The 18,259-nt window shown below is 46.3% G+C and overlaps 1 protein-coding gene across 4 annotated transcripts in view; it reads right to left on the bottom strand.

Annotated features, from left to right (window-relative positions):
• Window positions 1–18,259, bottom strand: part of PARL (presenilin associated rhomboid like) — a 166,469-nt gene that overhangs the window by 36,828 nt on the left and 111,382 nt on the right. For all 4 annotated transcript variants that reach the window (XM_069213898.1, XM_069213896.1, XM_069213897.1 and 1 more), the window contains one exon: window positions 6,518–6,619. In XM_069213898.1, coding sequence (XP_069069999.1) covers window positions 6,518–6,619 — 102 coding nt within the window. The remainder of the gene's footprint in view (window positions 1–6,517; window positions 6,620–18,259) is intronic.

Below are 18,259 nucleotides of genomic sequence, written 5' to 3'. Positions count from 1 at the left end.
GAGTTGGAGAAGGTCGGAGTACCACACCCTCCTTGGCCAATCCGGAGCTATTAAGATTACTAGAGCCCGGTCTTGGCGAATCTTCCTCAATACTCGAGGAATCAAGGGTATGGGAGGAAACGCGTAAAGCAACTGGCCGCACCAGGTCATTTGAAACGCGTCCCCCAACGCTTCCTGCATCGGATACTGAAGGCTGCAGAACAACGGACAATGCGCGTTCTCTCGAGTGGCGAACAGATCTACCCGAGGAAACCCCCACTTGTGGAAGATTAAACGGACTTGATCTGGATGGAGACGCCACTCGTGGTCTGCCGAGAAGTGGCGACTGAGACTGTCCGCACGCACGTTCAAGACTCCGGCCAGATGGTTTGCTATCAAGCAAATCCGATGGTCCTTTGCCCAGGACCATAGTCGAAGAGCTTCTCTGCAGAGAAGGTACGACCCCACTCCTCCCTGCTTGTTTATGTACCACATCGTGGTAGTATTGTCCGTTAGGACCTGTACCGACTGACCACGAAGGGAAGGGAGGAAGGCCTTGAGAGCCAGACGTACAGCCCGTAACTCTAACAGATTGATGTGAAAAATCTGTTCCTCTGGAGACCAAAGACCTTTGATCTCCAGATCCCCCAGATGAGCTCCCCACCCTAGAGTGGAAGCATCCGTTATGACTGTGGCCACTGGTGGCGACTGCTGGAACGGCTTTCCTTGTGAAAGATTGTTGCTTGCAATCCACCACTTCAAATCCACAGCAGCATCTCTGGAGATCTTGACAGTACCCTCTAGATCCCCTCTGTGTTGAGACCACTGCCTTCGGAGGCACCACTGAAGAGCCCTCATGTGCCAGCGAGCATGCGTGACCAACAGAATGCAGGAGGCAAAAAGACCGAGCAGACGAAGGACCTTGAGGACTGGAACTACCGCTCCATTTCGAAACATTGGAACCAAATCCTGAATATCTTGAATCCGCTGAGGCGGAGGAAAGGCCCGACCCAATGTTGTATCCAGTACTGCCCCTATGAACAGGAGGCGCTGAGAGGGCTCCAGGTGAGATTTGGGCTCGTTCACCGAAAAGCCCAGGTCGAACAACAACTGGGTTGTTGACTGCAGATGACGCAACACAAGCTCCGGGGACTTGGCTTTGATCAACCAATCGTCCAAGTAAGGGAATACTGCTATCCCCTTCCTTCTGAGCTCTGCCGCAACCACCGACATCACCTTCGTGAAGACTCGAGGTGCTGAAGTAAGACCAAACGGAAGGACCGCAAACTGGTAGTGTTGCGATCCCACCACAAACCGGAGATACTTCCTGTGTGACTTGAGTATCGGGATATGAAAGTAAGCATCCTGCAAGTCGACAGACACCATCCAGTCTTCCATGTTCAACGCCAAAAGCACCTGTGCTAGGGTCAGCATCTTGAACTTTTCCTGCTTGAGGAACCAATTCAAGATCCTCAGGTCCAGAATTGGTCTCAAACGACCATCCTTCTTGGGAATCAGGAAATACCTTGAGTAAACTCCTTGACCCCTTTCCTGCTCCGGGACCAACTCCACCGCGCCCTTTAAAAGGAGGACTTCTACCTCCTGTTCTAGCAACAGGAGGTGTTCTTGTGAACAATACGAAGGGCGGGGCGGGATGAGGGGCGGAAACTCCCGAAAGGGAAGGGTGTAGCCTTTTCCCACAACACTGAGAACCCAAGTGTCCGACGTAACAGTCTCCCATTTGGTGAGAAAATGCTGTAATCTTCCCCCTACAGGAGAGGAGTGAGTGGGAAATGGTGGAAGCCTAAGGCTGCTTCCCCTGCTGCACCCCGCCAGAGGATGAGGAAGAGGCAGAGTGCTGCTGAGAGGCTCCCCTGGTGCGGACCCTACCCCTCCCCCTAAAAGATCTATAGGGGTGGGAAGAGGCAGGTTGCTGATATCTTCCCCGAAAGGAAGAGGAGGAAGAGCCACGCCCAAATCCACGAAACCTCCTGAAGAATCTGGAAGAGGCCGTGGAAGAAGGAGCTTGGAGTCCCAACGACTTAGCCGTGGCCCTGCTCTCCTTAAAACGTTCCAAGGCCGAATCAGCCTTAGCCCCAAACAGTTTGTCCCCATCAAACGGGAGATCCAACAATGTGGACTGTACATCTGCCGAAAAGCCCGAGTTACGGAGCCAGGCCTGTCTCCTTTCCACCACAGTTGTGCCCATTGCTCTGGCTACCGAGTCGGTGGTATCCAGTCCCGTCTGGATAATTTGGGTCGCAGCAGCCTGGGCATCAGAGACAAGATCCAAAAGACCCTGGGGAAGCTCTGTAAACGAAGAGGAGATGTCATCCATCAGAGCATGAATATACCTCCCCAGGATACAGGTCGCATTAGTGGCCTTTAACGCCAGACTGCAGGACGAAAAAATCTTCTTCGACTGCGCCTCTAGCTTTTTTGAGTCTCTGTCCCCAGGCACCGTCGGGAAAGAACCAGGCGCTGACTTGGACGAACAGGAGGCCTGCACTACCAAGCTCTCCGGCGTAGGGTGCCTAGATAGGAAACCAGGATCAGTTGGAGCCGTCCGATACCTCCTGGCCACGGCTCTGTGAACTGCTGGGGAAGATGCCGGCCTCTTCCACACCTCTAAAACCGGATCCAGCAGAGCGTCATTAAAAGGTAACAGAGGCTCCGCCGCGGCTGAGGCCGGATGCAACACCTCCGTCAAAAGGTTTTGTTTTGCCTCCACCACCGGCAAAGGCAGGTCCAAAAAACTAGCTGCCTTCCGTACCACTGTATGAAAGGAAGCAGCTTCCTCAGTATATTCCCCCGGGGACGAAAGGTCCCACTCAGGGGAAGTGTCCAGCCCACTGGCCGACTCCAGTCCACGCAGCCCATCACCCGAGTCCTCTAGCTCTCCTTCCTCTAGGGCTCGTTGGTACTCCTGCTCTTCTAGTACCCGGAGAGCACGTCTCCTCGAATGAAGTCGTTGTTCAATACGCGGAGTCGACAATGCCTCCGCCGAAGTCGAAGATCGGCGCCGATCTTCAGAAGCCACCGACGCCGCGTCCGGCGCCACATGTAACTTCGGCGCCGACGAAAGAGCAGCTGAAGCAGATGGACCCACCGGAGTCACAGGCCGAAATCCCGACGTCGACGGGATGGAAATCCCCGGGGCCAATCCTTCTGAAGCCACCGGAGCGGCCACCGGCGCCGACACTGGCGCCGAGCCCACGTTCCCAAACGGGAGAAAGGGCATAAAGGGTGCCGGCCGAAGAGGCGCAGGATCACCCAAAGAAAAGGCCAAAGGCCCAGCCGGAGCACCCCCTGGAGCCATCTGTTGGAAGATGGCATACATCGCATTCAAGAATGCGGAACTATCGGCTCCAGGGGTGGGAAAAGCCGGATACTGGGGTGCCTGTCTCGGAGGCGACCCCGACTCCGGCCTCGGCGTCTGCGCCGAAGAAAACACTTGAGGCTCCAATACCTCAATCACCGACGCCTGTCCAGGCGAAGTTGGTGACGCCGGAGAGGGCAACGGCGTCGAAGGATGCGGCGTCACCGTGGGGCTGACCTCCCATGTCTTTCGGCGCCGATCCGGAGACCTGGAACGAGCCTCCCTTGAATGACGCCGAGATTCTCTACGGCGCCGGGAGTCTCGATGACGCCGATGTTTTGGAGAAGACTTCTTGTGATGCTTCTCCTTTGACTTGGCCATAAACAGCTTCGCCTCACGTTCTTTAAGGGCCTTCGGATTCATGTGCTGACATGAATCACAAGTCGAGACGTCGTGGTCGGAGCTCAAACACCAAAGGCAATCGGAATGAGGATCCGTCACCGACATCTTGCCTCCACACTCACGACAAGGCTTAAATCCAGACTTTCTCTGCGACATTATTTCCACGGAGAAAGAGTACGCAGCAAGATATACACTGTAACCGCAAGAGTAACAGTTGCTCCCTCGAAGATAACCGTTTCGAATGCACGGAAAAAAGGGAACTGACGTCCGCACGTCGTCGAGGACCTCTTATTGCCTGTATGACGTCAGACGGCGTCGCGTGCGAGACAGTGACGTCCTCGTCGACGTGCAGAGACTAGTAAGAAGATTTCCGTAGAATGCTGGCGCCATGGGAGTATTCATGAGGTGAGGAATCCACAGGTAGTTGTATCCATCAGAAAGCATCCCACGCCCAACGTGTTTCAATTGAGATTGGTAACTGCAAAAAGAGACTGCAGGCTCTGGTCAGGAAGCCAGTCTGGCTGAACCACAAGCAAGGATTTCGCCCCATGATACTTGGACACAGGCACCTTTGGTCCTCTTCACCACAGCTCAGGGGTGAATGGTGCAGAGGTGTCTTCAGGTGTCAGGTGTTCCTTATTGGTGCAGTCGCGGTAGAGGGGGCTGCATGCAGAGGCTGCAGGCGTCCTTGGGAGTTCAGGAGGAGTAAAACAATGATTGACTCTGACTCTGGAGGGTTGGAGAATCATGTTGGCACTGGTGACCCACTTCAACTCGTGCCGGAGGCAGTAGGCGCAGTGGTGGCTTCATGTGTCGGGTTTAGGCACTTCCGGAGGCTACAAAGTCCTTTCTTTGGAGTTTGGAGAACAGATCTGCTGTTCACAGAAGGTCTTAGTGTTTATTAAAGGCAAGTAGTCCTGCCAGGTTTCTGGATTCACATCTGCAGGACAAGTTGCCTTTGGTGCAGATTTCAACTAGGGATGCAGACAGACTGGTGGGGTTGGTACTAAGTTCACTTGCTTCTTTTTCTCCTCTTCCGCTTTTCACAGCTCTTTAGTGTCCTTGGTCTTCTTAGGTCGTCAAGATCTGCTTGTCTGGTGCCAGGGGCTCTCCTAAATACTGAATTCAGAAGTGTTTCAGGGAGTGCAGGGTAGTAGCCATGGGGCTATTCACCCCTGCGGTCACTACAACCCCTATATGACCACTTCCTGTGGGAAGTGGGCATAACACTGTCCCAGAATTCCTAAATCTGCCAACACCAAGATGGCAGATTCTGAAATGTGGTGTCCACATCAGGCAGCTCTCCTTAGGGGTTGGCCTGACCTGAGAGGTGGACACACATCTCTAAACACTAAAATTCCCTGTCCAGGTGCCAAATGAGCCCTGGGGTTTGGAGGGGTAGGGTTAAAATCTCCCTTTTGAAGGAAGCCAGATCTGCAAACCTAGGGCACTGGGCTTCTTGGAATTTAGATTTGCAGGTCATCCTGTTGGGTGGGGGTGTATAACACCCCTCCCAGAGCAGGCTTTGTAGCTGACTGACTGAGAGCAAAGGCTCTCTCACCTTAGGAGGTCAGACACTTGTCTAGTAGTGGCAAGCTGGCTCAAACTAGTCAGCAAGCACACCACAGGCTGGGGTACCTCTAAGATGCCCTCTGGGTGCATGTATTGATAAATCCATCACTGACATCAGTGTGGGTTATCAATATGAGATGTTTGATACTAAACATCCATATCTTCAGTGAAGCCATCATGTAGCTGGGGAACTTGCATTAACCAATGTCCAGCACAGCATAAATGGCGTCCCTGCCCACTTATCAGGTCTAAGAATTGCAAAGACATAGCAGGGGTATATCTGCTCTATCTGATATGCCCTCACACTTCATATAATGCAACTTGCCTTAGGACTGTAAAGCATGCTGTATGGGTGACTTACATATATTGCATGCAGTGTTAGGGGACATGGCACACATGCTGTGTGTTGTGTTTTCACTTTTGTAAGCACTAAGACACGCAGCCTGGAATGGCAGCCAATCATGTGCTTGGCGAGGGGTCCCCTAGGGTGGCACAATTCGTGTTGCAGCCCTTAGGGACCCTCTTTAGTACCGCAAGTCCTAGTTATCAGGGGTACTATTTACTAGGAACTTACAGAGGTTGGTAAAGGGTTTGCTAATGGTGGAAATAATTGTTCAGTTTTGGAAAGGAGATATGGCACTGGGGGTCCTGGTTGCACTTTCAGTCAAAATCACATAGAGTACCAGGCAAATATTAGGGGCAACCATGTCAAAAAGAGGTACGTTAATACAGTCTGTCACTAACATTTGTTTGTGTCAGCCTTGCAGGGTTTCAATTCAACAGTTTTAGAAGGAGACGTATCCCTTGCACTCTGTAAAATTGGGACCCTGTGAAATTTTCTACATGCTTGATCCCAGTCTGTGGTAAAAGCCTACAGAAGGCATGTAAATAACGAAATGAGCAAACAATAAATTAAAAGGTTTTACTCTTTTTCCACTCCTAACTGGATGGTGTACATACACTGGTAAGCATTTCTTAATCATTTTTTAAGAGACGCATGACATAATTTTGTACTTTACGTTTTCAGGTTTTACAGATTTAACTAAATTATTGCATGGATGACCCTTCAAAATATAAAAGACAAACTTAAAGAAAAAATTGGGGACGAAATTGCTAAACATGCTGATAAGTAAAGACACCAGGGCTACCTACTGTCTGTCCTCAGTAGATTAATCTGTCATATTCTTTAAGACATAGTTATTCTATTTCGAAACATTAAAAATGTTAATCCAAATGCGTACTCACACTTCCAGCTGTGAACGTGATCATAGGAAGAAGAATTATTGCTAATTTTGCTTCTGGCATCTTTGTGCATACTGCTGCAAGGACTGTCATAATGGCCCCTGACTGAAAAAAGAGAAAGCATACTAAGAATCATATGTGTATGTATTTATATATGTATGAAAGTATATATATAAATAATATATATAAATAATATATATATAATATATATATATATATATATATATATATATATACATATATATATAAATAAATAATATATATAATATGCTTTATTGTATGTTGGTTTCTTTTCAAAGTAACAGTGTTCATACATTAATCAAAACATTTAAAAAGGCATTTACAGGTCCTTGGACTTTCTATCACATTCCCAGTGGCTCACATAAAGAAGGAACATCTACAAATCACAAAGGGTCTAGGCAGACAGACAAAATAGCAGTATTCAATTGACATGGAGCCCTAAAAGAGCACAATAAATACAAAACTTAGGTCGATCAAATAAAACCCACCATAAAATAAAATGTAAAGATGGAATACAACTAAGTAAATAAACATGTTAAATATTAAAAATTATTAAAAATCTAAACACAGAAATAAAACAATTGACATTAAAAGGAGCAATCCACAGTTATAGCGCTGACCCTTCACAGCAGAAATGGACAACTGGGTGAGTACTTTTAGTCACTCAAAGCTCATAGAATTTCTAGAGCGTACCGCCACACGCAGAAACAAGTTTAAACAGTGGCATGTTACCTCATCCCCTAATTCCAGCAGTGTCCGATACGCCTGAACACAATATCAAAGGTTTTGGAGTTTCAAAAATGGAACCAAAAATCATCTGGTATAAATCTTGTAAAAGCAACGGAAAACAAGCATTTGCAATGCAATCAGTCTCGCGTTTGTGGAGGTTAGAGCTCTTGACACTGAAAATGATAATGTTCTTATACTTTTGTTTTTTTTGTATGCAGTGAAGTGATATTTGCATAGTGCTACTGCCATTCATATGACTGCTGGCGCTCAAGTACCCGAAAATTTGAAATAGGTTATGAGGGAGGGGAGACAAGGGTAATATGCTGGCTGACAAAAAAAAAATTAACAACATCCTGGAAAATGCAAACACTCAGGGAATGCAAGATTAAGTAAAGCATGTAAAATGTAAGTAGGAACAACATAGTTACCTCAACGCTTTTACACTTATTATTCAGAAATCAATGAGTGTTTTTGCCTGAAAAGTTAAGGACATGACTATAGGGCCCGTAAGGGACCAGTTTAAATGCTCATTGCTTATATCCTTACAAAACTTAAGCAGTCTGGTTTAAAAAGACCACATCCCTGAACATGAGCCGCAGTACACATTTTATAAACTAAAATAAGGAAAATAACTGATAAGGATCAAGTTGATTATTTTCCACTCTGCAAATCATCTAGGTATTGCAGCACCTTCAGGAATAGTGCACATCCCCATCCGGGGAAAACAATAGGAGTTATTTACAAGCCCCTTGTGCCACCGGCGCGTCACTTTTAATATCGGAAAAAGTGACATACTAGTGGCACAACCGGCTTGTAAATAAGCCCCAATGTTGTTCAAGGAAACAGGAGAAAAACGAAAGTAGCACTTCACTGGAAAACTCTGTAATGTGGCGCTAATGTGTGTGTGGTTGTGAACAAAACCAATCTGCCCACTCTGGGACCACTCTGTCTTGCTTTGTTTAGTTTAGTTCCCCTATTTTGAACCTTTTTTTCCCTCCATCCTGAGGCTGCACCTTGGAAGAAAAAAAGGTCAGAAAAAGACGACATTTGCAGCTGAAGTGTTTTTGTTTTTTGGATCCATTTCACAGGAGAACAAATAAAGGAAAGTAGGAAAGGAGAGGAAACAGAGGGTAAGAGCCGTTTGTTGAAGTCATGGTTTTCAGCAAGTGAGGAGGAGTGAGACAGAGACAGAAAGAGAGGGAAGAAGAGGAAGAGAAAGAGGAAGAAGGGCGGGCAGCTGGCAGAGAAGTGGGCATTGTAGAGAGGTAGGTGGTGTGAGATAAGTGTGGTGAGGGGGAGAGGGGTGGGGTTCATCATATTCTGAAGGGGGGCCCTATACAGTGGTGAGGTAGATAAATCCATGCGATCAGCTGGTTTTCTTGTGGGTGGACCAAAGACGAGCTGAGGAGCAAACAAACGTTTTCCACTGTACGCATCAACCAGGTAATGCAGTACCTCCAGGAATGGTGCACTTCCCAATCCTGGGAAAACAATGCTATTCAAAGAAAGACAAGAAAACAAAAGTAGCGCTTCACTGGCAAACTCTATAAAGTGGTGCTAATGCATGTGGTTGTGAATAAAACCAATCTGCCCACTTTGCGACCACTCTGCCTTGCTTTATTTAGTGGCTTTGGTCCAGAGGCTGCACTCTGGAAGAGAAAAATGTCAGAAAAAGACAACATTTGCAGTCAAAGTGTTGTTTTGTTGGTATGCGACTCATCGCAGGTGGCAGGGGCGAAGGGGCGGGGAGGGTCTCACAACCTGTTTTGACGCTCCAGCAGCTCCCCGTTTCAGGCCCCTGATACTAGCAGTGCTCACCTAATGACAGCAGACTTCACATGATATACTGGCAGCAAAAAAAATGTAAACATGAAGCGCGGCATCCATGAAGGGGGGCGACGTGCTCATAAAACAAAAGCGTTCTACAGCGCAAGTGCAACCGGAAACATGAAGCGCAGCATCTGTGAAGCATGCACCCTGCTCATAAAACTGAAGCACTCTATAATAAAAGAAACTAAGTTTTTAAAAAATACAGTAAGACCACATATAACGGGGCAGCCCTCATGGGAGGTTACAAAAGTGCAAAAAGGAGCGAGTAGTAAGCATTTGCACCAATCAAAAGCAACCATTTAGGAAAGGCTGTAAAACAACCCAATTAAAAGATGGGCGGTACTTAAAGCCCATATTCTAGATACATCATGTCTTGGAGACAGCACATGTGCTACCTAAGCAAGACCTAAAAAGGAAGTGGATCATGGATTGTTTAGAGGATTTATTACATGGACATGTTCTTAAGGCAAGCTTGGTCTGAAAACCCACTGGGAAACGTATGTAATATTGTATAATGCCCACCTTAAAACGAAACAACAAAGCACAATCCCAATTCCTAGCTGTATTCTATAAATAACTTGTGGGAGGAGCATCAGAAAAAAATATCTTAAACTTGGGAAAATAAGTCACTTTCTTCCCCGCCTCCCTCAATCTCTCAGATTGGGCATACTCAAGCAATAGGGCGTGGACTTGCTTTCTACCAGGTAGGAAGCCAGATACTGTGACAGAAAAATATCTATGAGACCAATTCCTTCCACTTATTTTTTTTCACAAAAGCCAACCAGGGAATAGAAAGACCTCTATGGCAGACAATCGGACACTATATCTCTCCTTAAAGATGCCTCTTCCGTGTGTAAGACAGACAACCACAGAAGAGGGGGTGAGTATGAATATAGTCACTCAAATATGTCATATCTAATTCCTTATGGCAATTAAAGTGAGAAGTCGATACCGGGACCAAAAGTACTCTTCTCAAAAAACGATTATCTTCCATTTCTAGGATTGATGAGATTCCAGCCCTGTATGTCACTATAGGCATGCACTGGGCAGAATATATCTGCAGCTGCGGTGCAAATACCCTCCCTCCCCCTGAAGATGCTAAACTAAGAAGGGAGCCTACTGCCCTAGAAAACTAAAGACTATTCTGTGAAATGTGAGGGGACCATGAGCCATTAGCACTAAACATAACCCCCAGATACGCAGACAGGGAAAAGTTCAGGTACTAGACAAAGTATTCTGGCCCACCTTAATTGAAGGCACCCCACCTTGTTTCGCCCCACAAGTCACTATAAATAATTGAGCATAATTAGTTGACAAATCTAAATTTGACAGAAAATGAACAAATGAGTTAACTAAAGTGTGTAAGGCTTATGGAGTATGAGCTATTAATACTGCATTATCGCGCACAGTAATGGTCACCAATTAATATTGGAACATCAGATGTGAACCTAGTGAGCTCCAAGCTGAGATCATTAATGTACAAAATAAATAACAAAGGTGCCAACACACAACCCTAGCGCACAAGGTACTCAATATTAATCTACTCAGACACTTCTTCTTCATCACCAAACCTGGCCTGTGCCTTCGTACCAGTGTGCAAACACACTAGTAAATGTATCAAAGCAGAGCCCATACCCAGTTAAATTAGGACCTGCCACAGCTTGGAGCGACTTACGCAATCGAAAGCCATCAACAGGTCCATAAATGCTAGGTAGAGTGGGAAATGCTTTGCCACAGCATATTTCCCAATTATTAGGTGATAGTTTAAGCACTGCTCCACTGTGCCTATTCCTATACAAAAACCAAACTGACAAGCATTTAGTATGTTGTTGTCATTAATCCATTTCAATATTCTATTATATATCGCTCTCCCTAGAATTTTGGCAGGGATATCAACCAAGGAAATTGGCGGTAGCATTTTGGGTCCAAATGATTCCCTTGTTTAAAAAATTGGGACAACAGTAGAAGAGACCCAAGAATCCAGAATTAATGAAGAGGACAAGTTGTTAAAAATGTTTGTCAACAGTGGTGCCCACAAGCTCGTATCACTTTCATTAAATTAATTGGGACGCCATCCAGTCCTGGCCCCTTACCCTCACGCTCTCCTGAATAGCCACCATAACTTCCTGCAGGGAGCCAAAGGGGAAGGGTTGGGAAAGCTTCAATGTGGACAACCCACCCTCATGACCTCTCCTCCAAAAAGTCTGACTATCTTTGGTGCAGGCTATATCGGCTAGTACAGTCCATTGATGCTCAAGTACCACTTTCCTGCAATTATTTATAACAGCCTTGTAGTGCTTGCGCTGGGCTTCTAAAAAGCAGGGTCACTAGGCCTCAAGTTTAAAGCACTCTGCAACAGGCAATTTACCTGAGAACATTTATGGTCGAACCAACAATGGGACTGGAGAACTTGTTTATTTGGGGACTAAAGTGAGAGACTAATCTTTCCACAAAGCATCACGAAAGAAACCACCACCTGCTCTTTGTGCTCATCCTCTGCTAAACATTCCAAAAATAAGGGCTTATTCCCAGCTATCAAGATATACAAGAATAGCATGGGATTAGGCATTTTCCAGCATAGTCTGAGATTGTTTTAAGAAGGTGCAAAATTCCTAAGGCCGGAACTACCTTGAGGAATCTCTCGGGGGAGGGTGGTTCAACTCGGTGGATGATTTCAATCAGATTGTGATCCCTGAAATTTGAACTAATAATAGAACTAGGCTCAGAACTCTGCAGAATTCACAGATTATGAGAAATAAAGATATGATCAATTATTGTGGTAGCATTCAACCCCCTATAAGTAGGCAAACTGGGTTCCTCCCCCTCCAAACATTGAGCAGATCTGAAAAAGCAGCAAATGCCTTCAGTTCTCTCCCCCTCATCATTGATTTCGAAGATGCCGTAGCCACAGACCCTGCACCTACAGAAGACAGACTGGCGTTAACGTCTCCAGTTAAGCGGAGATACAATTGCTGGCGCTGTAGATTTTTGCTCCATCCGTCTGTTATGAAATCAAATAGACCACACAATTTCTGATTAGGCACATTAGATAAATCATTGTTATAAAAGTTAACAAACAATAGCGACTGACCCCCCTTATACCACGACACCACCTGAAAATCTTGTCTAGGTGTCTTCACAGTCTCTGCACGCCCACCAAGCAATCGGTTAACCCAAATTAGCAAGCCTCCAAATGCACGGCCAAAACTCATTGGCAGTGCCGGTGAGTTGAAGCATGCAAAACCCTCAAACGCTTTAGAATTCATTTCCTAGGTCTCTTGTAATAACACAATGTCATATGAGACCTAATCCAGTAATAAAACTGTAGTCCAGTAATGTTTCAGCTCAGGATTTTTAATGAACAATTTTTAGCTGTGGATGGCGCAGAGACAGAACACACAAAAGGGCACCCTGATATAAATGAAGTGGTATTGATCGAATCAAATGCTGGATCGCAGGACATCAGGGTTATGTTGAGGTGATCAGGCTCTACTGAATTGTAGGAGGCCAATGAACAAGTAGAAGGAGCCGCCAATCTCTTTGACATATCATTAAGTTCATCATCAGGTAGAAGTAGACTCCACGCAGTCGGCCTCAGTACTGACCACCAGTCAATATCATTTAGGTCCGCTAACGGTGAAAACCTGTTACTGCAGGGTAATCTCCACAAAGTCTTAAAACCTGGGTCATGATGGGATGGTTGTCTACAGGTGCCTTGATAGCTTATAAAAATGCCCCCAAGGCAAAGTCACTATCTTGGAGCTGGCTACTGTCTCTAGCACATAGTGCCCCAGTAAACTTCTCATGCTGTGTGGGCACTTAAAATTAACATTAACACAGTCTAGAGTTATATTGTTCTTGGAGGGGCCTGTCCTGCTAACCCTCCGTACCTTCAAAATTTCACGTCTTCTTACAGGATTAAAGTTTCTATGCACAAAAGGTCTAAAATGTAACAATATGTTGACCTAATTTTGTTCAATTGGTCAAAGTCGTTAGTTAAACAGTGCACAGAGCTCTAGAAATGGGATTGGTCAGTCCTATATGAAGGCAATAAATAGTTTTCCACTCATCTGTCCCAGCTGAATCAATAAATATTTTTTCCTGAACAGTCACTGCTCCTGAGGTGAAACTGAAATCAATATGTGGTGACTGATGGTTGTATCTGACGAATTTAACAGAAAGTGTTTTGAACAAACATTGTAAAGTACAACATGTCAGATTTTTATATGCTAATGTACGCAAACAGCATTTCTTTATGCCTGCCTTTACAGGGATCAGCACATTAACAGCAAACACAAAGGCTTAATAACTGGTTGTTCTTCCATGAGTAGAGTATTTTGTATGTTTAGCCATTGTGCTGTAGTTTGACCTGGGGCAAAGTGACTTCAATAATAGGATTACACTGACCTGTAAAGAATACTACATAAAGGCAGCCACATCTTAGAGTGACGGAGGCTGGTAGAAACAGGGATGAAGGGAAGAAGTGAAGAATTTATCAAAAGGTAACAAGCGACTACTAGGTAGAACTTGTACAGATTCTTCCACATGATATATATTTCCTAGTAAGTGGCAGATAGCTCCCTGTTTTGCCAAAGGCTAGTGTACTATTTAGGAGTAGGTAATGGTGCAACAGGCAATAGACATTTACCCACAAGTAGCAGGAGCTGTTTAGCAACCTTAGGGCCTTTCCTGGGCAAGTCACTTGTTAGAAAGTCCAATTATTCCAAGACATCAGCACTTCAAAATGACAGCTTAGCTGGGGTTAGGTGAACCATGTTAATGGTCCCATACCATAGCATGTGCCTGACTGCCCAAGACCTACTGGCCTGACAAGGGATACTGGCCCTTCTGTTAAACTAGAAGTATTCTCTACCACCCCTACCACCACTGGTAAGGGCCATATGGAGCATGGACCAGCTGATTAAAAAATAAAGACTATTTGTATAGGAATTAAAAAGGGGGCACCATTGCATCACCAGCCGGGAGTCTTAAAACAGCTAAAATAAATATTTGCACACTGTTGAGTCAGTGATGGTGACAGATTAGAAAGCATCAGGCTTGAGACTCTATGCAATTCACTTCTGAATAAATCATCCAGGAACGCGCAGAATTGCACATCAGCACACAACCTAATGCACAGCATGGAGCACAACCATCTCTGCCCAAAGTGTGTACCAAAGGTAGTTACACCTTACACCAGGTCCAGTTATCCCTAATTAGTGAAATGTAGTCAGTGTCTAGCAGCTAAGCTGCCTAGTGGTAGCTTGCAGCAGAGCAGCCAAGGCTGAACTGGGAGACATGTAAAGCTCTTGAAATACCAGTGTAGTCACACAGTACTCACACACATGAAAGAAAATACTCAGTGTTACAAAAATAAAGGCACTTTGTTTTGGTGACACAAATCCCAAAAATATCTTAGATACTATACTCCCTTAGGAGGTGAGTAATATGCGCAATATATACACTAGTAACAAAAAACAGGTAAGTACACAGTCCGAAAACAGTGCAAATAGTGAAAATCACAATAGGTTGCAATGGGCCTAGGGGGAACACAAATCATATACTAAAATAGTGGAATATGAAAGTCAGTTTCCCACCTAGGCAAGTGTAGTGTGTAGAGGAGCGCTGGGAGTGTAAGAAAACATCAAAGTTAAGTAATAGACCCCACCCTAGAGATCAGGAAAACAGGAGTAAATCACAGTAAGTTTACTTAGAAGTTGTGATAGAAGATTATGCAAGAACCAGAAGAGACTGCAAGACACCAACAATGGATTCCTGGACCTGAAGACCTGTAGAAGAAGGGGACCAAGTCCAAGAAGCACTGAAGAGTCCAGGGAGAACAGGAGCCCCTGCTAACAAAGATGAAGGTGCAAAAGAAGAATCACCGGTGAGTTATGCACTCAAGAAGACAGATGCGGGTTCCTGGTTGGTGCAGAAGATGTCCCACGCTGGATGGATGATTGCAGTCTGGTTTGTGTCGCTGGATTCCGCCAATAAGCCTTGGAACACGCAAAGCTCAAGGTTAGCGGAAAATGGCGCTGCCCGGGACCAGGAGGGACCTGGTGGACTCTACCCAGGAGGGGGAGACAGAGGGGGCTCTCAGCAACTTAGAGTTTTCTCAGAAGACCAGGCAGCACGCACAGTAGTCCCACAGCACGGGGACAAAGAAGGTGCAAATGAAGGCCCGCGCAGCACGACACAAAGGGATCCCAAGCTGCCGGAGAGCAACTCAGGAAGCTGTGTGTCACAGGATGGAGTGATGGGGGCCTAAGCTGTGCACTAAGACCTTCTTTGAAGTTCGCACACAAGCCTTGGCAAGTGCCAGTCACACGGTGCACGAGACTACTGTCTTGCATGGGGAGGCAAGCCCTTACCTCCACCAAAGTTGGACAGCTGGACCTTGGAACTGTCGGGGTCACTTTGGTCCATCACCTGTATTGCTGAATCCACGCTCGTCATCTGGAGAGGGGACCCACGCCACCAGTCATCGCTGCAGAGAGGTGCCTGCCGAAGCAGGGAAGTGACTCCGTCACCCCACGGGAGATTCCTTCACTTCTGGTGCAGGCTGAAGACAGGCAGTCCTCTGAGGTTGCACGACCTGGCAACTGTTACAGTTGCTGGCAAGAGCTGAAGATACAATGTTGCAGAAGTGGTCTTTGCTTCTTTGTTGCAGTTTGTAGAGTTCCTGGAAGGTCCAGATGCAATTTTCTCAGTAGAAGATGAAGTAAAGGATGCAGAGGATTCCTGCTGGAGTCTTGCAATTTGAATCTGAGGAAACACCCAAAGGAGAGACCCTGATAGCCCTGAAACAGGGATTGGTCACCTAACCAGGTAAGCACCTATCAGGGGATGTCTCCGACGTCACCTGCTGGCACTGGCCACTCAGATGCTCCCAGAGTGCCCCACCACCTTGGAATCCAAGATGGCAAAACCCAGGGACACTCCGGAGGAGCTCTGGGCACCACCCCTGGGGTAGTGATGTACAGGGGAGTGGTTACTCCCCTTTCCTTTGTCCAGTTTCACGCCAGAGCAGGGACTGGGGGTCCCTGAACCGGTGTAGACTGGACTATGCAACGAAGGCACAATCTGTGCCCTTCAAAGCATTTCCAGAGGCCCTGGGAGGCTACCCCTCCCATGCCTGTAACACCTATTTTCAAAGGGAGAGGGTGTAACGCCCCTCTCCCAAAGGAAATCCTTTGTTCTGCCTTCCTGGGCTTGAGCTGCTCAAGCAACAGGAGGGCAGAAACCTTTCTGTGAGGTGGCAGCAGTTGGGGCTGCCTGGAAACCTCAGAAGGCTGGTATAGCAGTCCTGAAGGTCCACTGTGGCGCCCCCAGAGTGCATGGGATTGTGCATCCAATACTGGAATCAGTAATGGGGTACAATTCCCAGTTGTAAGACACCTTAGATGGCCATATTTGAAGTTACCATTGTGAAGCTGGACATAGGTATTGACCTACGTTCAGCGCACATGTAAAATGGCGTCCCTGCACTCACGAAGTCCGGGAAAATGGTCCTGGACAACGTGGGGGCACCTCTGCTAGTGCAGGGGTGCTCTCACACATAGGTACTTCGCACCCAGCCTTCAGGGTTGGAAGACCTGACATATAGGTGACTTATAAGTGACCTGGTGTAGTGAAAATGTCTGTGAAACAGTGCATGCACTCTTTCACACAGGCTGCAATAGCAGTCCTGTAGAAGCCTTTGCAGGGGCTCCCTATGGGTGGCAAAAGTAATGCTGCAGTCCATAGGGATCCCCCAGAACCCCAATGCCATGGGCACCTAGATACCATATACTAGGGACTTATACAGGAGGACCAGTATGCCAATTTGGAGTGAAATACTGAGTTACCAGTATATAAGGACACATTTGGAAACAAAGAGAGCATGAGCACTGGTGTCCTGATAAGCAGGGCTCCAGTGACACTTTAGAAAACAGTGAAACATACTGACAAGCAGGTCAAAAATCGTAAGCACTGGGGTCCTGACTAGCAGGATCCCAGTGACACAGTCAAAACACACTGACATCAGGCAGAAATTGGGGGTAACATGCCAAAAAGAGCATACTTTCCTACTGAGGGGCAGAGGACAGGAAGAAGAAATAAACATCTTGGTTTATATCTGCAAAAGGCCAGCACCAGGAAAGTGAGTATGGAGGGATGAGAAGAAAAGAAAGGGAGTGGCAAGGATATAGAAGTCAATTACAGGAAAAGGTGCATATACAGAGCTGTAACAAGATGGCCTGTAGACAACTTTCTACGACTGAAATTACAAATATCTGCATGCCTGGTGAATCCTGTCCAAGAGGAGTGTTAAAAACACCCATGTCCTAGGGAAAATCTCTCTTCTGCTTGGTCCCCAAATCAAATTTCGTATGAGGCTTCTGTCTGGGAGCATGCGCAACACAATCAGTCTTAGCAGTCAGACTGCCAAGTACATCATGAATGCACATTTGTTTACTACTATACATGGAGGAAAAAGATGGTGGTGGTGACTGCATGATCGTTTTTATCCCAACCGCTATTGGCTACCAATTCCTATAATTTGTGATGGATCCTCTATTTTGTTGTCAGAGAACTGGGGAATGTAATCAGGAGGTCTCTCTATTTAGGACACTCTAAACGTATAGGTGACATTATTGCTGTCTAGACCAGTGCTTAATTTGTGCTTGTTGTTTCTAGTGCGGAGCACCAGCACTTATTGTTGAGGGCCGGCATTTAGTTTTCTACCTCAAGCATTTACTGAGAGAAAGAGACACATATGGTAAAGACTGAGGAAGATAAAAACGAAAAAGCCTCATCACAGGAGAAAGCAGAAAACTGCAAAAGTGATCTGAAGGGACAGGAAGTGACTTTGAAAAGGCACAAGATAGCTTCAGCATTACGCTGCCACAGTATTCTGTGTTCGCACATTTAATTGAAGCAGCGGCGTATTTCAGAGGAGAGTTATGAGCACCGGCACGTTTTTATTTACAAATTAAGCACTGGTCAAAGCAAAAAGTAGTGCTTTGGATAAAGGTGGTTTCACCTTGTAGCTCTCTGGTTAGCTGCTGCGTTGCACAATTATTTTACATAGCCAATCCTAATCTGTGGAAAGGGGGAAACAACTGTTTCATTGATCGCAAGGGGCATGACCAATCACGTTCAAGCACACGCAGCCTTCGCAGA

The sequence above is a fragment of the Pleurodeles waltl genome, chromosome 11 (genome assembly GCF_031143425.1).
Source record: "Pleurodeles waltl isolate 20211129_DDA chromosome 11, aPleWal1.hap1.20221129, whole genome shotgun sequence".
Classification (NCBI taxonomy): domain Eukaryota; kingdom Metazoa; phylum Chordata; class Amphibia; order Caudata; family Salamandridae; genus Pleurodeles; species Pleurodeles waltl.
The sequence above is the reverse complement of the archived record's forward strand: the minus strand, read 5'-3'. Positions and strand labels throughout refer to the sequence as shown.